At 40.5% G+C, this 24738-nt stretch overlaps 1 protein-coding gene across 1 annotated transcript in view; it reads left to right on the plus strand.

The window, feature by feature from the left end:
* Nucleotides 1–24738, plus strand: part of LOC105532785 (ATP synthase subunit alpha, mitochondrial-like) — a 75611-nt gene that overhangs the window by 3665 nt on the left and 47208 nt on the right. Inside the window, 2 exon segments of the mRNA XM_011971066.1 lie at nucleotides 1036–1369; nucleotides 9905–10016. Coding sequence (XP_011826456.1) covers nucleotides 1036–1369; nucleotides 9905–10016 — 446 coding nt within the window.

Raw genomic sequence — 24738 nt, forward strand, 5'->3', positions numbered from 1 at the left:
ACAGCAGTTTTCCGTTTTCCTCAGGAGAGTTGAGAGTGATTTTTACTTAGAAATTAGATCAGTTCTACTTTTTGATTCTCCTCCTCGTCTTTCTTCCTCTTCCCCTACTCCCTTTCCCCCTTCCTGCTTCTTTTTCTCCTCTTTTGCTGTCTACACTTCTTCCTCCTCCTCCTCACTCTTGTTCTGTCTTCTGCCAGTCATGTATGTCAAAGTGTGTCCAGAATTGGTGGGTTCTTGGTCTTGCTGACTTCAAGAATGAAGCCGTGGACCCTCACAGTGTTATACTTCCTAAAGACAGTATGTCTGGAGTTTGTTCCTTCAGACGTTCAGATGTGTCTGGAGCTTTTCTCTTCTGGCAGGTTCATGGTCTCCTCGACAAGACTGAAGCGTAGATTTTTGCAGTGAGTGTTACAGCTCTTTAACGTGTGGAATTGTTCAGTCTCCTCTCCTCCCGTGGTCTCCCTGGCTTCAAGAGTGAAACTGCACACCTTTGCAGAGGGTGTTACAGCTTTTAAAAGCAGTGTGGACCCAAACAGTAGGTAGCAACAAGATTTATTGTAAACAGCAAAAGAACAAAGCTCCCACACTTTGGGCACCTGAGCAGGTTGGGGCTGGTTAGCTCAGGCAGTCTGCTTTTATTCCCTTATCTGGCCCCACCCACATCCTGCTGATTGGTCCACTTTACAGAGAGCTGAGTGGTCCATTTTGACAGAGTGTTGATTGGTGCATTTACAATCCTTGAGCTAGACACAGGGTGCTGATTGGTGTATTTACAATCCCTTAACTAGACATAAATATTCTCCAAGTCCCCACTGGACTCAGGAGCCCAGCTAGCTTCACCTGGTGGGTCCTGCACCCAGTCTGCAGGCCTGAGGTTGCAGTTAGCGGAGCTGGAGCCATTGCACTCCAGCCTGGACAACAAGAGGGAAACGGTCTCAAAAACAGGAGAAAGAAAAAAAAGAAAAAAAGAATCTCCAAATGTTCAAATAAGCTCTATAAAATTTAAATGTGTTTTATTTTCTCTCTTACTGTTAGGAAATTGGTATTTTAAGTGAAAACAACTATTCAGTGATTGTTTCTAGAAGAACTCCATTTTGTGGAAGCTCCTCTGAGACTTACATAAACCCTTTAGGGGAGCCCCTGGGAGAGCCTGAGCTTCTCCTGATTCAGGTTCCCTTTGGAGCGTTCACTAAGAGGCTTCTCTTTGCCGAGTTTGGTAACAAGGTTGTTGAAAATGGAAGAGTATCTTCAGCCGTGAACTTACTTTGCAACATTCACGTTTCTTTGGAGTTTCAAGAAGTTCACAATTGTCTTGTAATGAACAAGAACTTTCCTATAAGAACTACAAAGCATGCCATTCAGAAAACAGGTAATAGACATTAATCCCAGGAACACTAAATATTTTAGGAAGTCTGTAGGTTCAGAAAAACCCAGGAGCCCTGTAGACTGAATGCCTACCTCCCCTCCCTGCCAACCTCCCCTTCCTGCCCCCCCCGCCCCTCCCACCTCCCCAGTGAGCTCCCTGCTTTAAGGCTCAACCTTCTAAAGTCCTCTTTCCTGGCTGAATGAGTCTCCCATGAAGCCCTTTCTATCTCTCCACTGCTCAGAGCTCTCCAGAACTCACATTGTGATTTAAATCCAGGATTTAAATCGAATGTCTTTACTTACTAGTCAAAGCCCCACATGCTTATCCTGAAATCCCTCTAGTTATTTAGTGTTAGAAACCCACCACTAGGACCATTATTTTGCTGTTAGATCTATTTTTGGGGAAAATGCCTAATGTCAGGATTTTTGGTTTTTTTTTATTTTTTATTTTTTGAGACGAAGTCTAGCTCGGTCGCCAGGCTGGAGTGCAGTGACTCAATCTCGGCTCACTGCAATCTCCGCCTCCCGAGTTAAAGCGGTTCTCCTGCCTCCGCCTCCCAAGTAGCCGGGACTACAAGCAAGCACAACCACGCCCTGCTAATTTTTATGTTTTTAGTAGAGACAGTTTTCACCATGTTGGCCAGGATGGTCTCAACCTCTTGACTTCCTGATCCGCCCGCCTTGGCCTCCCAAAGTGCTGGGATTACAAGCGTGAGCCACCGCACCGGCCAAAGTCAGGATTTTTATCACTTATCTTTATTGAGCAGGTCTAATCCCCACAGATGAATATTTATTGACTCATTTATTTCCCTTTTTGGAGGAAGGAAGCCCTGTTGCCAGCGTTCTAAAAGCTGGACAATGAGAAAAAGCTTGGAATCTCAATTTTCAGTATGTGCTTTGTTTTCAGTATTGTACCCTTTCCTCAGTTGGTCTTAGTGGTCTCCAGTCCAGAGACTGTCTGTTTTATCCTCTATGGAAAATGAACATATTTGTCCTTTATACAGAAATGGACATGTGGGGCTGTGTTCAACCACTCCTAAAACACTAAAACAGACAGTCAGTAAATCCTTCTGTTTCCAGCCCACTTAATCCTCCAAGTTACATAACTGCAGATTGTAGCGCTCACGTAGGAAACCCTGTGAACAGCCTCCTTTGAAGCTGGTCATCCCTCCAGCCTTATTCCCCCACACCCTCAAGGGTATTTTAACTAAGGACCTAAGTTTTTAAAATATACTTTAGTCATCTACTCGCTTTATCTTCCTTCCTGCCCCTCGCACACCTTGATTAAATCCATTTTTTTCCTTCCACCCATCCGTGTCTCTTGACTCTGGCTTTTAGGTGGCAAGCGGCTGCACTTAGGACCAGACACAGTATCATGTGTCATGAGGCTTTTTGGAGAGCTCTTCAGTTTATAACTTGGTGGCTCAAAGATTTCCTTTCTACTGCTTTAGACAGCTTTTTGTGGGGATGTGTTTTCCAAAATCAGCTGTTCTTTCCATATAGAACCATACATTGAGATTACATGAGTGGCTGTGATGTCTAATGTAACAGAACATTTGATTCTGTTTGTCTATATGGTTTCTAGGAAAACATCTCTTCTCACTGATATGTTTCTTTCCCCTTACATCTCTGTTACTATATTAACCATTACCGGCTTTTTAACAATAACTTTAAGATTTTAAAAGATATTTGCAGCAGGAATTACTGTCTGCCCCTAGAGGTAACGTTTGAGTGAACTGTCTTATTGTCATTGGGAACTTCCTTTAGATCATTCCACTGCATTCCAGACAGGTCGACAAGAGTGAGACTCTGTCTCAAAAAAAATTTTTTTTAAAATAAATGATAAAAAAAAAAAGAAAAGAAACCTTTCTAAGGTAATAGTTGGAGACACTGGCAAAGACATGTGACAGTGTTTTCACTTTGTTTTATTACAATGTCAAAGTATAGAAATACCTAAATATTGAATCATGGAGGGATGATTGAATTATACAATATTCCTATGTATGGCTGATTGGTTCTGTTAGAACTTTACTCACATATTGAACTTCGAAATTTTCACTCTCCCGATCAGTTCTTTTTAGCCTCCTGTTTCATATATACTATATTTTTCTTGTTTATTGCCTGCCTTTCCCAGAATAAAATCTTCATGAAGGCAGAGATTTTTGTTTTTGCTTCATTCATTCATGTAGCTCCAGTAATTAGAAAGCTGCACATGGAAACAGCTTACTAAATATATGCCGAATGAGTCGCTGATGCTTTTTCTTAACTTAATGACATAGGGAAATGTCCATAACATATAAAATAAAATATGCAGAGTCAGAACATAAAAAAATACACACACACCCTCACACACACGCATATAACAAAAATCTTGACTTCAAGATGTTCTGCTGAACTTCAGTTGTTCTTGACTTCTGCATGTGGAGGTGGAGCATCTTTGTTAAGTTTATGAGTAATGTGATTTTCTTTGTTTATGAAATGCCAGGTTACATGTTTCCTTTGTCCAGTTTTGTATTCTTTTCTCTTCTGATTTGCATAAATTCTTCATATTCCATAAACGCTACTCCTTTGTCATAGGTGTTGCAAATATCTTATTTCCACTAATGGCTTCTATCTACTTTTCATAAAGTCTTTTGATAAACTAAAATTTTAATATTATTGTTGCAAAATGAACCAACGTTTTCATAGTTTACTGTTTTCTGTTTTGGGTATGCAATCCTTGTCCACTGGAAGGTATAAACTATTCATATTTTCTGAATTTTAAAGTTTTTTTATTTTTTATTTGAATTCATTAGAACTTACATTTTTGTGTGTGTCAAGTGTCAGGTAGGGGTCCAATTTTATATTTTTTTCTCATCTGTAACTAACTTCCCAGTACAATTCATATTTAGAGTTGCCCATTCTTTCCCAATGGACCTGAAGCAAAAGATCTCATGCACTGGGTTCCCTTATAATTTGGCCATTTCTATATTTTGAGCTGTTTGTCTTATTTATATAACCCTGTAGTCATGTAAGGAGTCTTATGTAAGGGGTCTCCCTTCTGATGGAGTTACCTGCCCCATTGATGTTTTTAGGCTTTCTCTCTGCTAATAAATATATTTACAAATACAAATCACTTTCTGAGGAATGCTTTAGTTGCACCCTCAAGCTTTGATATGTAGTTTTTTCATTGCCATTCTGTTCTAAGCATACTTTATTTTCTTATTTCAAATGTATTTTTAAATTTCGCAAAGTATAGTATATTGTGATCTTCTGGTTAACAAAATCTATGTTGTCAAATGTGGTCTAAGAATATGATCATTATCATATTAATTATTATTATTAATTTTTTTTTTTTTTGTTCTGAGACGGAGTCTCACTCTATTGCCAGGCTGGAGTGCAATGGTGCCATCTCAGCTAACTGCAACCTCCGTCTCCCGGGTTCAAGCAATTCTCCTGCCTCAGCCTCCTGAGTAGCTGGGATTACAGGCATGCACCACCACATCCAGTTAATTTTTGTATTTTTAGTAGAGACAGGGTTTCACCATGTTTGCCAGGGTGGTCTCGATCTCCTGACCTCGTGATCTGCCCACCTCAGCCTCCCAAAGTGCTGGTATTACAGACGTGAGCCACAGTGCCTGGCCCGATTATTATTATCTGTTGATACTTGCTGTGGCCTAGTACATGGCAATTTTAATAAGTGTTTCATATCAACTTGAAATAAACATATATTTTGTCATTTTTAAGTATTAGGGTCTGTTAATATCCTTTTCATAAAATTTTCATAAATAGTGCTTTCCAATATCCTTATTTTGAGATTTTTTTTGTTTGTTTATTGCTCAACCAGTATCTGAGGGAAGTACTATTTAATTGTGGCAAAATACAACATAAAATTACAATTTTAACCATTTTTGAATACAACTCAGTAGTGTTAAGTGTATTCACATTCAGAATACAACCAGTCTCCACAACTTTTTCATCTTGTGAAACAAAAACTCCACATCCATTAAATAACTTTGATTGTCCCCTCCCCACAGTGAGAGAGGTATTTTAAACTGTCTCTCTGGAATATCTGTTCACTTATCATGATTTTGTCAACTTTTACATCATATGTATTGAGGCTTTTTATATGCATAAAGGTGAATTTATTATTACTTCATACTTTATAATAATGTATTATTTTAAGCATTTTAAGTACTTACAAAGCTGATTATGGATCTTTAGTCTCTAAATACCTGCAAGGAATAAGTATAGTGCTTTATTTCTAAGGAGAAATTTCTGTTTTCACCTAGAGAATAGCAAAGTTCCCTATCCTTTCTCTCTTTAAAAAAAATCAGTCTACTGTTTGAATGTGCCCCATTTTCTATGTGCTGGCTGGGTGCAGACATCTCTAGTCCCATTCGTTATATCACACAGGTTAAAGGCTTTATCTCTGATATCCGCAAGGCTATCAACACCCCAAACTCTAAATACAGAGAATGGAAAGGAGAATTGTTATGTATTATCTAGTGTCCCGAGGTGTTTCTAATTACAAAAGTTGGGTGTTGTTTTTAAGTTATCTTAGCCAGCCACCTTGATGAATCGGGAAGTCTCCGTGACATAATATTAATCTGAAAAAAGTATAATTTGTTGATAGCATTTACTCAGTGATTCCAGAAATGTATACTGTGAGCACACCATGTGCATGGTTATGGAAGTCCATTCATCATACTGTCCACTTGGAGAATCATGGCTCATACATTTGGGAGGAGGGCTGTAATTCTAAAGGAGGTTACCACAACCCGCAGGCAGGACACAGAACCTCTGAAGTGAGCAGAAATGAAGTGTTTCCAGGGAGTAAGGAATGAGAAAGGCTAACATGTATGTAACATGTGTCCCATGTTCACTTTGGGGTGGAGACATAGCATGTAAATGTATTTCAGTTAGGCCTTGTACATCGAAAGATGAAGTGGAGGATACGAAGATGCAGGCTCTGTAGACTGGCCAGAGCTACGCCGTGGTGGGTGGTCTCTTATCGGGAAGGAATACTGGTCAGTTTCTGCGTTAAAGCTGCAAGAGGGAGGAGAAGTGTCAGGCAGTTGGTTGAAATCAGTGGGTAAGACTTTTGAAAGAGCTGGTTTCTGCCTTCGCCCTTAGGGAAGAAAGCCTAATGGTGTTAGCCGTTCTCTAGAGAAACCTTAAAAACCTCTGGTCCCTTTGACCAAGAGAAAGTCTGTTCAGTCAAGTGGGCGGTTTAGGATTCTCTTTATTTCTCAATACGTAAGTCCTGCACTCATGGCCTAGCATGATCTAGCAAGGATTCAGTGTGATTCCACTAACGACAATTTATTTATTCCTAAGTCCATGTGTATGGACATGTAAATATATGGAAGACTGCTCAGCAAAATATTGGTTCTGTTTATCTTTGATATTTTGGTGGTAGTTTCTTGGTGGTAGGTAGTTTCTTCTTCATGCCTTTCCAAATCATTTTTATTTTAGGGGTTGTATATAAAGAAAATATTATAAGCAAACCAAAAAATGCAAATAGTATATATATATAAAGAAAAAGAATTTAAAATATTTAATTGCTCATGATGCCATCAAATGGTAGACTTTCTCAGCAAATACATATATTTTCTTAACATGAAGTTATTAGCACATGGTCAGCATTTTCATTTCAATTTAATGTAGTTTACAGTTCTCATTATCTAAATTGACATTTACTTTAAAATACAGAAAAAGACGGCCGGGCACGGTGGCTCATGCCTGTAATCCCAGCACTTTGGGAGGCCAAGGCGGGGGCATTGCAAGGTCAGGATATCGAGACCATCCTGGCTAACACGGTGAAACCCCATCTCTACTGAAAACACAAAACAAAATTAGCCAGGCATGGTGGCGGGCGCCTGTAGTCCCAGCTACTCAGGAGGCTGAGGCAGGAGAATGGTGTGAACCCGGGAGGCGGAGCTTGCACTGATCTGAGATCGCGCCACTGCACTCCAGCCTAGGCGACAGAGCGAGACTCCATCTCAAAAAAAAAAAAAAAAAATGTGTGTGTGTGTGTGTGTATATATATATATCTCCATATATAGCTTTATATATATATATCTTTTTCTATATATATATATTTTTCTCTATAGAAAAAGACTTCTCAGATAATAATGGTAAGGTTAATTATACGTAATGGTCCTATTCTTTTTTTCTGTGAAGCAATATGTGAAAGCAATGACTATCTTCTCTATGAAAGTTTTAGGTGGCTTAGACAATGTTCATGCTTTTTTAGAGTCTCATCTTGAATGGGCAAGAGCCTGCAATGCTTAGGTTAGTACTGGACATAGTGAAGTGATCCGTGCCATGTATATGCATAAATCATTCTGAACAGCTGGACAGTTTCAGGAGGCCAATTAATCAAGTGGAAACCAGGTGTAGAGGACAATGAAAAGCTTTCCTTTTGCCCTCTGAAGGTTTGCTGAAAAATCAACTCAAAAGAGGTAAATTAACAGGAGAAATGGCTTTATTAATGTGCACAAAGAGAATCACAGAGTGATTGTCAATACCTTAATGGGGTTCAGAAGCTTGTATACCATGTTGTGGGAGGGGAATCTCAGAGAAAGCCTGGCTGTTTATTTCACTTATATAGATTTTCTCCACAGACGCAAATCTCCTCCACGAAAGTCAGCTTTTCCACACTGTTCCTGTCTGCTGGCCCTCTGAATAGCCACCTCAAGATACATCAAAGAACTACATTTTGGGGTCAAATATTTTTTGTTTCCTTTAGCAAAGGAAAGGTTTGTATACCTTTACTCCTTTTGTATACCAGGCATCCAGCTACCCACTATTGCTCACCTGCATCCCATCTGCATTCTACAGGGTTATTTCCTGCTTGTATCTGTTTCCTTGAACTGCCATAACAAAGTACCATAGACTAGGTGGCCTAAACCCCAGAAATTTATTTTCTCACAGTTCAGCAGTCTGGGAAGTCCAAACTTACGTTGTTGGCCGGTTGGTTTCTGGTGAGGAATCTCTTCCTGGCTAGTAGATGGTCACCTTCTAGCTGTGTTCTCACATGGCCTTCTTTAACTGTGTGTATAGAGAGAGAAAGAGAGAGAGACAGAGAGAACTTCAACCATCTGACCCCGGCTTTGAGCCTCATGCTTTGCATATGACTCCCAAGTCCATATGCACATTAACAAATGTATATGCCTTTTTAAAAATCTGCCTATTATCAGTTTGTTTTATAGGCTTCATAAAAGGCCAACAATCCTATCAGATTGGGGGCCCAACCTAATCTGATAGCGTGTAACTTTTAACTACCTAATGTCACTTTAATTACTTCCAAATGTAGTCTAAATGAATTCAGTTCATAGCAATTCAGTGCATAGCTTGGCTTAGCCTGGTCCACAGTCACAGGTGAAGCTGAGCTATGGACTGAACTGCAGCCCATCCCAAGTCATGTTAAATCCCTAACCCACAATTTGACTGTATCTCCAAATGTAGCCAAACTGGAGGCTAGGGATTTAACATATGCATTGGGAAGGGCTGCAATTCAGTCCATAGCTCAGCTTCACCTGTGACTGCAGGCCCGCTTTGACCCAGGTAAACAGACTTCTCTGTAATTCAGTACGATAACACACCTTCTGCAATCAAGTCTTAACCACAGATTTGGGGAAGGGCTTCTCTTTCCAAGTTTGTTCTTCCTTGAGTATCTTCCCTCAGCTGTAGATTAACTTACAGAGTTCACTTATGTCCTATAGTTAATCTTTTCTCATGGTGTAATTCTTTATATTAAATTTCTGTTGAAATCACTCTATGGTTTTTATCTCTGATTTGGCCTAGACTGCTACAAGAACAGACAAGCTGAGAAGCAAGAACTTGCACTATAACTGCCCCTGGTGTTAATTATTACATTTTTGTGGAATATATCTGTTATAGGACTAGGTATTTGCTTTCATTATACTTGTACTTTAGTTTTATTTAATTATACTTGTATTATGATTCTGCCATGCAAAATGTATGCCTGTGAAGAAAATAAAAATATTTCACCCCCAAATATCCTTCTTTGACATCGTTTGAGATTGCTGTTCAGAGGGCCTGCAAATAGAAGTGGCCCTGAAAAGCTGTCTTTCCTCAGGTGGGAGGTTTGCATCTGTAGAGAATCTGCCTTGATACAGCCAGGCTTTCTTCTGGAGACCTTCCTTGTCTGGGTCTAGTCTGACACCTTTAAACTTCTGAAAGAAACACTTACCATCTCTTTTCTGTGACGGCTACTACCTGTGAGGTTTCACCTACATAACAAGACCAGCTTTGCTGCCAGGCCTCCTCTTCTGTCCCTCCCATAACGTGTCCCACCACCATAACTTGATTCACCACCAGAACCTGGTTTTGCCATGCTCTGAGCTGCCATTCTTTCTGTAGCCTCAAGATGGCATAAAATCTTCAACCATCTGACCCTCACTTTGAGTTTATTAATACTTTGTATATGACACCCATGCCCATATGCATGTTAACAAATTTGTATGCCTTTTCTTCTGTTAATCTGCCTATTATCAGTTTGTTTCATAGGCTTACATTATCAAAACTTCAGGGGAAAAATGTAAACTTCCCTGCAATGCCAGTGCAGCACAAAGCTTAGAGCACATGGTAACCCTGACAGGAGGGTCGCTGCATCCGGGGGACCTCACAAGACAAGTCTGGAGGTAGGGACAAGCAGGCAGAGGGAATCAGGGTGACAGTGTGGGCAAGAGACCTGGACCACATAGCGTCTCTCTCAAGAGGGCTGCATGAAGGTGGTCACGAGGACAGGCTAGGACTGAGGGGTGGTGTATTTTGAACATGTCACTGGGGCAGAACAACACCAGATGTTCTCACACTGCTGGCCCACCATGCAGCAGCTGGAAAGAGCAGAACAGCCCTTCTTTCTGCTTCCTGGTATCCTTACTAGAAAGCAGAAATGCTTAAAGATGCCTGTCCATTAGTACAGAACATGTATTGAAGACTGCATTTGGAGACCAGAGGCAATAAATTGAAAACTAGCATGATTCTCTTAGTCACTTTTTACATAATAGATTCTGATAATTTAAGACATTTTTTGTATGTGATTTATTGTAGCCCATGTGTTACAAAGGATCTGAGAATTAGACACTTTAATTGTAATATATTACTAAGTTTAATATGGAATGTTGTTACCCCTTGTATGGGAGTGAAATATGCTTAAAGAAACATTACAATGTGTCTAAAATAACTTCTTAAACTTGCAAAAATCAGAGTGGATATGCCACATAATTGCACTCTAGTGTGAAAATTCAGAGATGTAAGAGCAGGTCAGATACCACCTGGGATAAGGTTTCACCTGTCCTCCTTTTATGATCAAAAATTATTTTGCAAATTTTGCATTTCTACAAAATTATTTTAGGTTATTATCTAAATTCACCATTTAAGATTCACCATTAAAAAAAAAAATTCTGGGCTGGGCACGGTGGCTCACGCCTGTAATCCCAGCACTTTGGGAGGCCGAGGTGGGCGGATCACAAGGTCAGGAGATCGAGACCATCCTGGCTAACATGGTGAAACCCTGTTTCTACTAAAAATACAAAAAAAAAATTAGCCAGCCGTGGTGGCGGGCGCCTGTAGTCCCAGCTACTCGGGAGGCTGAGGCAGGAGAATGGCGGGAACCCGGGAGGTGGAGCCGAGCGAAACTCCGTCTCAAAATAAAAATAAAAATAAAATAAAATATAAAAATAAAAATAAAAATAAAAAATTCTGATACCTGGTAAGAACAATATCATGCAAAGGAATTTCAAAGTTGTGAATTATCTTCTTGGCTCCACCTTCTAAGAGAGGAGGATGTACTATTTGTTCTTATAAATCCTCACGGTATTTCCCCATTAGCATCCCCAAATACAAGAGCTCTAATGAGAAAGTGGCTGCTCAGAAATTTGGGCAGACGTTTAATCCTTATGCCTTCATTTCTTTCATTGCTTAATAAACTCTAATGGATAATAGTGAACACATTTCTATATCAAATGATTTTGTAAAAATTTAGTCAAGGAATCAGGAGAAAGTACAGTCATTTCTCCAAAGGAGCGTTTCAACAGATATGTCATCAAAAACTAAATTTAAAATGGCAACCTGTGTGAAACACTTTGGAAGAATAATAATAAATAATTTGGATACAAGCTGAATACATGAATTATTTTACTGGGGTGGATGATATGGGCATTGCATGCTTATTATGTTTTTGGTTTGTATTACCCTAGATGTTGTTAATGTTCTAGTGTTTTGACAAAGACGGGCATAAAATGAGCACTAATATTTTAGTTTCTATTTTCTTAAGGAAATAGACCAGTCCTTTGCAAACACGTTTTATTTCCTAGTAAACTCATCTATTGCGACAACTATGCAATTAAGGGACAAATCATTCTTCCTTAATCTCCGTTGATGGCAATTCCAACTGGTGCCCAAGCTATGACTTTGGGATCACCACTCTTCTCTCATACTCTACATCCAGTCTGGAAAGAAATCTTTTTGGTTCTATCACACTTACAAAAGCTACCAAAAACCCTACCACTGATTAAGAACTCCATCGTTACCACCCTGATCAAAGCCATATTTTTCTCTTTCCTGGACCAATTTAATGGCCTCTGGAGGAGGACTGGCCCCCAGATGGCCTCAGCGGACCCAGCTTTCTTCTCCCCTTCTCCATTTCCTGGCTTGCAGTTTTAGAGTAACTGTAGAATGTGCGAAGAATGCAGTATCTTGATACATGGAGGAACTTTCCAGAAAAGCCTGGGCTTTGTCCTCATTCCTTGTAGAACAGGATGTACTATAATGCTTTTGCTCAGTGACCCACCCATGGGATGCCCTGGAGCTAAAACCCAGAGCGGTGTGCTTTCAGAGTCCTTCAGCTGTGGTGCAAAGTGGAGTATGTATAGATGAGTATATATTCTCTTTATACCAGAAGTAAGTATAGTTTCATTCAGTGAAAGTCACTGTCCCTAATCTATACAATACTCAAAGTTTAAAAAAAAATACTCTATGTTAAAAACTGTGAGCATTGAAAGCTGACTTGTCTATTCAACGATCATATATAGTAAAGGGTATTACAGTATAAAATACCAAGAAAGCAGATTAGTTCATGAAAAAACTGATTTTGAACATCTTTTTTATTCATTATATGACATCCTGATAAGTTGTTCTGAGGAATTACATGCTTGTGGGGTCTTAAAGTACATTTTCTACAAAAAAGTCATAGCGTTTTCTTAAAATGAGCCATCAATTAAAGCAAGAATGGGGAGTAGATGGCATTGGTAGATACAATCAACTAAAACATTGTGTGTGTTTGCACTCCAGAGTACGGTGAGCTTATATTCAAAATTGCTAAAGGAAGCAGAGTTGATTTTCTACAGCTTCTTCTGTTTCTTCTCTCAAACCTTCAAAGAGAGGAAAATGCAAAGGAATGCAGTATTCTCCCATTTAAATCAACATTACAAATGCAATTAAAGGGAATATAATATGACTAAACAAGACCTCATCATGATGTGAATTCTATGGCAGTTTATTTTGACTGCTTTTACTGAGCTTTGTGTGACTTTCTTTAGTTTATTTGTTAGCCACTCAGTTGCTAAGATCAGGATGTTTTTAGCGTTTTAGACACAGTATTTGTCGAAGCTCTTCTTCTCATACTATACTTTTCTGAAATGAATATGAAAGTATTGAAATGTCTTATCAACTTTCCATAAAAATTCTCATTTACTTGAGCCTTTGCAAATGCCTGACTAAACACATGGCTCTTCACTTCAGAACTTGCTCGTCAGCATCTGCCACGGAAGAGTTTTGATTGCACACATATGAACCCAATGCCAGCACCCCAAGGGAAGGGGCAATAGAAATGGGAGGGAAATGATCAAGTCAATGAATGATGCACTCCATTAATCTTAATGTTAGGACATTAATATTGCTTGGCAACTGCCTAAAATCAACAATAAGTGATCAACCAATTTGTTGCCTAAAAGTTACTGATTTAACCATCAATAACTTTAACAGCATAACAGTAGCAATAACTTTAACTTCACTAATTTTAAATAACTAAAGTTATTTAACTGTAACCATAACAGCATATATGTACATCAGTTATACATTTAAAAGAAGGACATTTTTTATGTACATCTGAATGGAGAATATTAGATAATATAGAAAGACATGAGACAAAGTTAATAATACAACCCCTTAGAGCTTTAATAAATGAGCTCTGTCAGTCAAGCCACAGTAACGACCTTTTCTCTGTGATATGAACCAGGACTCAGCAGGTGCACAGAGGAGATAAACTGCCATTATAAAGTACAATTAACAGGTAGTAGCAGTCTAGTTCATTATACACACATACGCATGTCTCCAAGTTGGATGATCAGTAAGTATTCACAGCAAGTAATCACCCACTGAACAAAGCAGCATTACTTCACCTTCTGAAAAAGTGGTTTCTACTTCTTTGAAAAGCTTGCTGGTGACAAGACGAAAGCTGAAATAGGTTACAATTCTAATACACACACAGTACAGGTAACACAAAGAGTCTTTCATTCTTTAGCATTCTTAAGCATCACCCAAAATGCCAAGAAGAAATATGGTAAGTTTCAAGGTTTTACATAAAGTACTACACTGACCTTTTAAAGTGAAGGGCTTAGTCACCCAAATACCGTCTCAGGCCCTACAGTATCTCCCCTGAGTTCCCGGTATATAATTTATTATACCAAACAGACCACTCTCCGGAGGTCTTCTGATATTTCTAGATCTCTTCCAACTTATAACCTAATCAGCTCCCTCAGTGCCACATAGGCCTCAAGCGAATCTCAATCACTCTTCTTCCATTCATTTTTCATTCACTTATTTACAAATATGTATTTAGCATGAATTGTCTGCCTGCACTGTTTTAGGGGCTCAGATATATGATAGGACCTAAGAAAGGCCCTCGTTCTTGTATCTCTGTAAAGGAAGATGAAAAGTTTTAAAAAGGTAAATATTTAAAAATACTTCAAAGGAGGCCAGGTGTGGTGGCTTACACATGTAATCCCAACACTTTGGGAGGCAGAGGTGGGTGGATTGCTTGAGGTCAGGAGTTCGAGACCAGCCTGGGCAAAATGGTGAAACCCTGTCTTTACTAGAAATATCCGCCCCTAAAAAAAAATCAGCTGGGCGTGGTGGCACGTGCCTGTAATCCCAGTTACTCGGGAGGCTGAGGCAGGAAAATCACTTGAATCTGGGAAGCAGAGGTTGCAGTGAGTGGAGATCATGCCACTCTAGCCTGGGTGACAGAGCGAGACTCCATCTCAAAAACAAAAAACAACCTTTAAAAGACACAAAATGCTGTAATAGCAGAGAGTGATCATTGCTTCAAAGAAAATAAAACACGATTATGGAAAATAAATGAACTAGTTAATCCGAGTCCTGTCTGTGTCCACTGCTACCATTTTGGAGTGAGTTCTTGTTAGGTCGCCACTTACCCAGGCTCCAGTGATACCCTAATTGGTTTCCTTCTGTTAATGGCCTTCATTGTTTTTTCTGCAATGCTGCCAGTATTGTCAGAGCCTGCAATAGCAATTATTGAGCAACTTTTCTTGAGACAATAACCTTATGAGAGGGGAATAGTAAGCAGGGTGAGACAAGGGTGAGATCTACCTAAGCCAGGATAATCTCAACACAAGACTGGCTCAGCCTCACACCCAGAGTTTTGGAGCATGGATTGCATTACAGAGTTGGGCTGATGTTGAGGCTAGAGGAATAGCCCTTTCTACCATGTGTCAGTCAGTCACTGGCTACAGGCTGTCCAGGTGAGGCAGCTCCCTTCAGTCTGGGGAAGTGCTCAGGAGAACAGGACACTTGTGGGCCCTTAGCTACCAACACTAATAGTATTGGGAGGATGCAGAGGCCTAGTAAAGTGTGACTGAATGGAGTGGCACCCTTTAATTTGAAAGAAGAGGAAAATGGATATTGATTAGAAACGTAGCAGCATCTGCTACAGTTAGAAAAAGCATGACTGTGGTGTTTCTGTAAGAACAAGAGAGAATGTCAGTGAAGCACATCATAACAGTGATTGGAGCATGAGTTCTCAGTCAATGGCAGTTATTTTGATTGTGACAGAGATTGAGATGTTTATAACTTCAATAGCTGGCACTAGAATTCCTATTAGAGAAGAATTCCTAATGTTGAAGTACTAGCTTGATGAGTTCTTTGGGATAAAATTGAAACTTCAAAGTTATGACCAATGGCAAGAGTTAAAGCAGCAAAGGGGGCACCAAAACTATCTTGTGTGAGAAAAAGATCCAATTCAGTTTTTCTCCTGAGAAGAGGAAAGACAGAAGAGAAGGGAGGGGAAGGTGGGAGATGTGGGAAGGAGAGCCAGGGTCATGCTAGAAATGCTCAGAGGGAATTAGTTGACCAAGCAGTGGGGAATTAACTTTTAAAGAATATAAGGCTTGGCCCGGGCGCAGTGGTTCATGTCTGTAATCCCAGCACTTTGGGAGGCCGAGGCGGGTGGATCACCTGAGGTTGGGAATTCGAGACCAGCCTTACCAACATGGAGAAACCCTCTCTCTACTAAAAATACAAAATTAGCCGGGCATGGTGGCACATGCCTGTAATCCCAGCTACATGGGAGTCTGAGGCAGGAGAATAGCTTGAACCGAGGAGGCAGAGGTTGCAGTGAGGTGAGATCACACCATTGCATTCCAGCCTGGGCAACAAGAGTGAAGCTCCATCTCAAAAAAAAAAAATAATAATAATATAAGACTTATGTTTACCGTAATTTTTATTTCACCTCAATATCTTCAGTAAGGTAATTGAAAATAAACTAATGTATTATATGTATCCACATATATGTATATGTGGATTTTTTTTGTGAAAGTTAAGGGAGGAAATAATTCTTGTAAATTTATGAGTTAGGATGTTTGAGTCACAGAGAAAGAATAATCCATGAAGTGAAGAAGTCGGAATTCTGAGCCAGAGGTGATTGCAGTGCCTGGAATATCCTGAGAAACAGAACCAGTAGGAGAGACAGAGGGAGAGAGAGAAAGAGAAAGACTTACTATAAGGAATTAGCTTATGTAATTCTGAAGGCCGAGAAGTCAAGTTCTGCAGTTGGCAAGCTGGAGACCCAGGAGAGCCAATGGGATAGTTCCCGTCTGAGTCTGAAGGCCTGAGAACCAGGAGAGTCAATGGTGAAAGTGCCAGTCTGAAAACTGGCAGACTGAAAATCCAAGAAGAGCCAATGTTTGAGTTTAGTCTGAAGACAAGAAAAAACTCACGATCCAGCTCAAACAGCCAGGCAAGAGTTTTCTCTTACTTACTAGAAGGTCAGAGTAATTTTCGTTGTATTCAGGCCTTCAACCGATTGAGTGAGGGCTACTCTTACCAGGGAGAGAAGCCCACTTTACTCAGTCTACTGATTCAAATGTTAATTTCATCCAAAAGTACCATCACAGACATAGCTGGGATAATGTTTCATTAAATATCTGGGCAGTTCATGGCATAGTCAAATTTCCACATGAAATTATTCATCAAGGCCGGGCGCGGTGGCTCAAGCCTGTAATCCCAGCACTTTGGGAGGCCGAGACAGGCGGATCACAAGGTCAGGAGATCGAGACCATCCTGGTGAACATGGTGAAACCCCGTCTCTACTAAAAACACATAAAAAACTAGCTGGGCGAGGTGGCGGGCGCCTGTAGTCCCAGCTACTCGGGAGGCTGAGGCAGAGAATGGCGTAAACCCAGGAGGCGGAGCTTGCAGTGAGCTGAGATCCGGCCACTGCACTCCAGTCTGGGCGACAGAGCAAGACTCCGTCTCAAAACAAAAAAAAAAAAAAAAAGAAATTATTCATCACAAGTCCACCCCTTGTCAACTTGGTATCCATACACACCTCCTTAAACTATACTCAATCTCCAAATAAAGAAAATAGCAAGGCCATGCTTCTGTCTAATATACAAAGATCCCATGTACAACTGAAGACATACCTACCCCTTCCCCAGAAAAGGAGGTATAATCTTTGAAAGATGTTTACTTTTCTCCTTGATATCCTGTAACTTAAATGTTATAATATAAAATCAACAACACTTAAATACAATGATATAGTCAATACATCCTACATTAAATTATAAGGGAATAAGACAGCAGAAAAACAATGATATTTGCTTAATGCGCCTACACACATTTGTATGTATTCGTAACAAAAAAGGAGGAAATACTGATAATTTCAATCTTGATTTCTGTAACTGGTCATGTAGTCATAACTGGTATTTATAGCTACTTTCTTTCACTAACTGCCTCACTTCTTTCACTAAGCACCTCAGCTGGTCATTATTATTTACTTGCTGGGATGACCCAAGGCTTCATTCCTGAAGGGTCTGGGCCATTAGTTGTCCTGCCTGCATTAGGTGGTTGTCATTTTCCACTGACCATAATTACAGAATATTATAATCCCAAGGACACCCTAAGGGTATGTGTATTGCAGACACACCTTTCCTTATCTCCATTTGGAAGTACAAGTCCAAGTTCCTTTTGCCAGTTAAGATCAACAACCAGAACTAGCGCAGTAACTCTCTTCCTTGCCTGTTGATTTAGAGGCACGAGGAATCCAAAGCCACTGGGTAACAGGTTTAATTTCCAGTTCTATAAAGGCAGTGTTGTGTCTCTTGGTGGAAGCAATCGTTCATTTGAAACAGACCTCTAGGCCAGCAGATCATAAAGTTGTAGGATCAGGAGGCAAACATTTTGCTAGTAGGTCACTAGGAATAACAGTGAGTGAGACCACTCCTGCTTTCTTCCCTTGATTCCTGGATCTGTGAATTCTGGCTTTTGGTGAAACAGCATCATATTTTGGATGCTGACTTAACGCATACAGACTTCTGAGGGATCTTTCCCCAGCTCAGTACTACCACCTGGCTGACACTGAGTCTGCAAAAGGCCATTCCACCATTCTACCAAAGCAGCTGCTTCAAGATGGTAGGAAACATAGTAAAGTTGGTGAATTCCATGAACATGGACCCATTGCTGCTCTTCTTTTGCTGTTAACTGAGTTCTCTGATCAGAAGCACTGTTGTGTGGAAAACAATGACTGTGGTTAAAGCTTTCTGTAAGTCCATGGATGGTAGCTTTGGTAGAAACATTGAATACAGGGAAGGCAATTCTATATCCAGAGTGCCTCTTCCAGTAAGAATAAAACACTGCCCTTTCCATGATGAAAGTGGTCCAATGTAATCAATCTGTCACCCGGTAGCTGGCTTATTACCCCAGGTGCATATCAAGGATTCAGAGGTGGTCTGTGTTGCAGGCATACTAGACCTTCACAGTGGCCATGGCCAGGTTGGCCTTGGTGATTGGGAGTCCATGTAAGCTAAGCCTCCATCCCTGCTACTATGGATACTTTGTTCCTAAGTCTACTGGGTGATGACAGAAGTGGCTGGCGAAAGAGGTTGACAGGTATCCACAGAACAGGTCATTCTATCCACTTGATTTTTAAAATTCTTCTCTGCTGAGGTCATCCTTTGGTGAGCATCCTCATGGGACACAAATATCACCATGGCTTTTTCGCTCATTCAGAGAGGTCCATCCACACATACCTCTTTCCCAGGTTTCCTTGTCACCAGTCTTCTAATTATGTTTACACATTACGCCATTTGTTCTTTCCAAGCAAAGTGAACAACCAGGTGCACTATTTGAAGTTGAGTCCACTGGGACAACTTCTCTTCACCACTGTCCAGGGATGTCCCACAGGGGGCTACAGTGCTGCAGCTATCCACTTTCAGATGGTTCCTGCATATTATGCAAAACCCTCTGTAATCCAGGCCCAAGTCTTCTCTTCTTTCGTCAACCGATAATGGGGAGCTCCCCATGGGTCCATAGTTGCAGGCTGGGAGAGAAAAGGCAGTGTAGCAGTTGTGGGGACCATGGGCTTTTGGGTCACTTTTTCGTGTGGCTTACTTGTGCCTCAGAGCCTGCTCAGACCTAATCATGTGTATACCACTTCCATTAAATGCTGGAGTACTCCTCTGCATGCCTAACTTCATAGCTTGATGAATCACATAACACGCATGTCATCACGTACAACTCAGATCACATGGTAACTTGGTGGCCCATGGTTACGAGTTCTGTATCTACTAAGGTCTAGCAGCAGGCCAAGAGTTGTTTCTCAAAAGGAGAGGAGTTATTCGCAGAAGGTGGCAGGACTTCGCTCCAATGTTCTAAGGGCCTATGCAGTTACTCACTTATAGGACTTGTCAAAGTCTCCAAACAGCATCCTATCTGCCACTGGCACTTCAAGCACCATTGGATCTGCTGGATCATACGGCCCAAGCAGCATCATACGGCCCAAGCAGCGAGAAGCTTGCACAGCAGCCTGGACTTCTACAGAGTCTTCTCTTGTTCTGGGTCCCACGCAAAAGCAGCAGTTTTCTGGGTCACTCAGTAGATGGGTCAGAGTAACACAGGCAAATGAGGAGTATGATGATGCCTCCAAAATCCAAAGAGATCCACAGTGTGTTGAGTCTCTTTTTTGGTTGTAGGAGAGACCAGAAGCAACATCACCTTAAAAGGAATATCGTGATGTGTCCAACACCACTGGACCCCTTGAAATTTTACTGAGGTAGGAGGCCACAGAATTTTAGTTGGATTGATTTACCACTCTGACATGTATGTCTTACCAGCAAGGCTAGAAGACTTGTTACTTCTTGTTCACTGAGTCCAGTTATCATAATGCCATCAGCGTAACGGACCAGTAATATCTTGTGGAAGTAAAAGGTAATCAAGATCCCCGCCAACTAAATTTTAACATCGGCCTGGAAAGTTGACATACCTGTGAGGCAGGATAGTGAAGATGGATTGCTGGCCTTGTCTGCTGAAAGAAAATTGCTTGTAATGAGACTTATGAACAGATACAGAGAGAAAAAAAGCGTTTGTCATGTCAACAACTGCATATCAGAGGATGTGTTAATTTGTTCAGTGAAACCGCATCTGATACAGCAGCTGCAATTGGCATAGTGTAGTCTAGTTAAGCATACTGTAATCCACTGTCATTCTCCAAAATTCATTTGTTTTCTGCACAGATCAAATAGGTGAATTGAATGGGGGATGTGTGGGAATTGCCACCCATGCATATTTCAAATCCTTGATGGTAGCATTAATGTTTGCAACCCCTCCAGGAATGCAGTATTAATTTTGGTTTACTACTTTCCAAGGCAGAGGCAGTTCTAGCGGCTTCCATTTAGCCTATCTCACCATAATAACCCTTGTCCTTTACACAAGTTAGGGAACCAATGTGGGGATTCTTCCAGTTAATGAGTGTATCTATTCTAATTATGCATTCTGGAACCAAGAAATAACCATAGGATGGATTTTGGGACTCACTGGGACCACTGTGAGCTAAACTCCATGGATCACCTAACCTCCATAAGTCCTTACTCTGACTGCTGACCCACAGAGGGGGTTTAGGTCTCCTGGAATTAGTGTCAGTTCAGAGTCAGTATCCAGTAGTTTCTAATAGGTCTGATTATTTCCTTTTCCCCATTGCACGGTTACCCTGCTAAATGGTACCTTACTTTCGGGGAAGTTGTGAGAATGTTTAACAGTGTAATTTTTTTGCAGTGTATGGCGCTCCTTCCTCAAGAGTACTTGGTCTCCCCTCCATTCAAGGGGTTCTGGGGCTGTAAACTGGCTGTCATCTGGGAATTGATTGAGGAGTTGTGACTCTGGTCTAGGTTAAACTTACATTCACTCGACCTAGAAATTTTCTGCTTATCCAGTGATACAGTTTGGATATGTGTCCCTGACCAAATCTCAGGTTGAACTGAAATCCCAGTATTGGAGGTGGGGCCTGGTGGAAGATGACTGGATCATGGGGGTGGATTTCTCATGAATGGTTTGGCACCATCCCCTTGGTGCTGTCCTCATGATAGTGGGTGCCTTCTCATGAGATATGGCTGTTCGAAAGTGTGGCACCTAACTCTCTCTCTTTTGCTCCTGCTTTCACCATGTGACTTAGAAGCTCCTGCTTTGCCTTCCACCATGATCCTGAGGCCTCCCCAGAAGCAGATGTCAGTGCTAATGCTTCCTGTAGAACCATAAGCCATTTAAACTTCTTTCCTTATAAATTACCCGATCTCAGCTATTTCTTTATAGCAATGTAAGAACGGCCTTACATATACAGAGAAAGTAAGAATTTAGTAGTCTTCCAGAATATTTCGCCTCTAGGAACATCATGCTCAACCAGCCAACACCATAGATCTGCACAAGTGATATGATTCTGATTGCAGCCTTGAGTCTGCCTCCCTTACAGGAACCACACCCCCTCTGACTTTGTCACTGCCCCTTGGCTCCTGCCATCCTGGGATCCAGTTACTCCCATTGTCTATATTTCCTAAACAGTGACTGCATTCTCCACTGTAAGGTCTTGCCTACAGAGAAGAGCAATCACAAAACTCTTCAAAAATACTGAGGCTCTCTGTACAAATTTATTTCTCACAATATCAGTGAAAAGTAATATGTCTTCTGTTCTCTCCCAGTGTGGGTGGTTAGATCTGAAATGACAAATTTAACATTCCAATATCCCTAAGCTTTTGAATCCTTTCCTCTACAGATAGTCCCCTTTAAGATGGTTCCTGTTGCAATGGTGTGAAAGTGATGCACATTTAGTAGAAACCACACTTTGAATTTTGAATCTTGATCTTTTCCCAGGCTGGATCTGCTGTATGACACTCTGTTGTGATGCTGGGTAGCCGCAGTGAGCCACAGCTCCCAGCCATCCACACCATCACGAGGGTAAAGGACCAGTACTTAACTGTGTACTGTGAGTGTGCTGTGTTGCCAGTGATTTTTATTTTTTGTACTTTTAATTTTTTTTAATTTTTTCATAAGTTATTGGGGTACAGGTGGTATTTGGTTACATGAGTAAGTTCTTTAGTGGTGATTTGTGAGATTTTGGTGCACCCATCACCCGAGCAGTATACACTGCACCATACTTGTAGTCTTTCATCCCTTAACCCCCTCCCACTCTTCCCCCCAACTTCCCAAAGTCCATTGTATCATTTTTATTCTCAAGCTTCATCAGAAGAGAGAGAAACCAATGACTCTGTCACCAGAGCCTCTCCATCAGCCAGCAATTAATTTTAGTTCAATGTTTCAAACATTCTTCAGGCCTCATGCACTTTCAGCTGTGTACATTAATGGTTAGTACCGATACAAGCATTCTGTTTTTCACTTTCAGTACAGTATTCAATAAGTTAGATCAGATATTCATTACTTTATTATAAAATAGGCTTTGCGTTAGATGATTTTGCTCAACTGTAGACTAAAGTAAGTGTTCTGAGCATGTGTAAAGTAGGATAGGCTAAACTATGATGTTTGGTAGGTTAAATGCATTTTGACTTGTAATATTTTCAAGTTATGATAGCTTTATTGGGAGGTAACCTTATAGTAAGTAGAGGAGTATCTATACATTGAAGCAAGGCGGGTCTGGCATTTCCAACTTACTCACTGTAGGCCACCTTTTGGTCTAGGCTTTAGTCAACCAAAGAAAGTGTTAGAGCCCTTTCTGACTCCTAAGATGCACATTAAATAGATAGTCTATGCTTAGTAAACACATATCAATAATTTCAGCCTGAGATAAATTCATGTTCCTCCACCAATATCTCACACCCTTAATATCCATTCTCACATGTTTCCTAGGTTTCTGTCTGTATAATTTTAAAAACTCAAACAATCATTGTAGAGTGTAGCACACCTCCTCACAAGCCACACTTGGTGCCTCATCTTTAGGGACCTTCTGAGATGAGTCTCGTTAAAGGTCTAGAAGCAAAGAAAGGTGGTGGGCGTGGTTCCTGAGATTATTCAGCATTGTCTTGATGGCAGCTTCCTCAGGGGAGGCCACTAGAATTTCATCAGTCACTAAGAGGTTACTCTCTTCAAATGGGGGTAGAGAGGCTCTCCCACTGGGACTGGGGAGACATCTTCCAGCAGAAAAGAACTTAGTGGTTAATGTTTCCAGCTTCATCAGGGTCTTTCCACACATCACATCCCCACTCCAATATTCAGATTCCATTCCTTCCCAATCAATGCCCTCACTTTCACAGTGAATACTCTACAAGGTTGGGAGTTCAAACTTACACTGTAATTCAGCCAGTCACAGGATGAGTTTCTGGGCTTCATTTTCAGCAATCTTAGACCTGAAACTACAGGAGATAAATGTCTCCTTCAGGGCACACACGGAAGCTTTCCAATCATTTAGGTAGCATTTGAGCTGGGAATTTTAACCCTTAAGCACATCTTTCTCTTTCTACACATTGTCCGGCACCATTAGGAACAATCAGTCCTAAACTGTTATATTCAATAGCTTGTCAGAAATGTTTGAAAGTACCATATCCACAGTCATCCATATCCATGCTTTTTATAAGTAGTTGATTATAAAGTAGTTGATTTCTATTGCCAAATCACGCCAGGTACTGTGAGTGCTTTTTTTACCACTGGAAACAGAACCACTAGATTACACAGCCAATTCTGGAAACTTCAGAACAAATTCAGGAAATTATTCTTAAATTTTTGTTCTCTAGAACCACTGTTAGTACTAAATCACGCTAATCTCAGTACTAATCTGTATTAGTCTCGTACCTTGAAACAGAAAAAATCCCAGAATCAACTAGATGCTTAGATGGATATGTAGACACATAGGTAAATTTATTGTAAGAAATTGGTTTATGTGATTACAGAGACTGAGGAGTCCAAAATTTGCAGTTGGCAAGCTAGAGACCCAGGGAAGTTGGTAATGTAGGTTCAGCCCAAATCCAAAGGCCTGAGTACCAGGAGAGCTGATGGTGTAAGTCCCAGTCCCAGTCTGAGTCCAAAGGCAGAAGGACACTGATATCCTGTTCAAAGACTATCATAGAGAAAAAAATATTTATTACTCAAACTTTCATTCCATTCAGGCCTTTAAGGGATGATGTGAGGTCCACCTACGAGGCAGAGAGCAATCTGCTTCACTCAGTCATACCTGGGAGGCTTCACAACTTCTGAGGAGGATGTTAAACTTCCTTCAGACATGGAATTAAATTTTGATTCGATTTTATCCAACTGTCTTGGGAAAAGGGGAATGCTTCACCCAATGGGTGGTTTAAATTATTTTGTGATAATCATTATAAAAATGTGTCTATCTGTGGACAAAAAGAAACAAAGAATGAGCCAAATACATAATTGGAAATTCACAAAAATGTTAGCTTTATATAGACATAATCTGATAAGCTTAGAAATTTTTTAAAAATGCCTTTCAAATAAGCTCAGTGTTTACAATAGTCTTGTTGTTTCTTTTACTTATCAAAGGCTCTGTCTTCTGAGGATATTCAAACCTTGAGTTTCATGGGCCCTGCCTGTGAGAAAATGTGCATTTTCCAC

The sequence above is a fragment of the Mandrillus leucophaeus genome, unplaced genomic scaffold (assembly GCF_000951045.1).
Source record: "Mandrillus leucophaeus isolate KB7577 unplaced genomic scaffold, Mleu.le_1.0 Scaffold984, whole genome shotgun sequence".
In the NCBI taxonomy this organism is placed as follows: Eukaryota; Metazoa; Chordata; class Mammalia; order Primates; family Cercopithecidae; genus Mandrillus; species Mandrillus leucophaeus.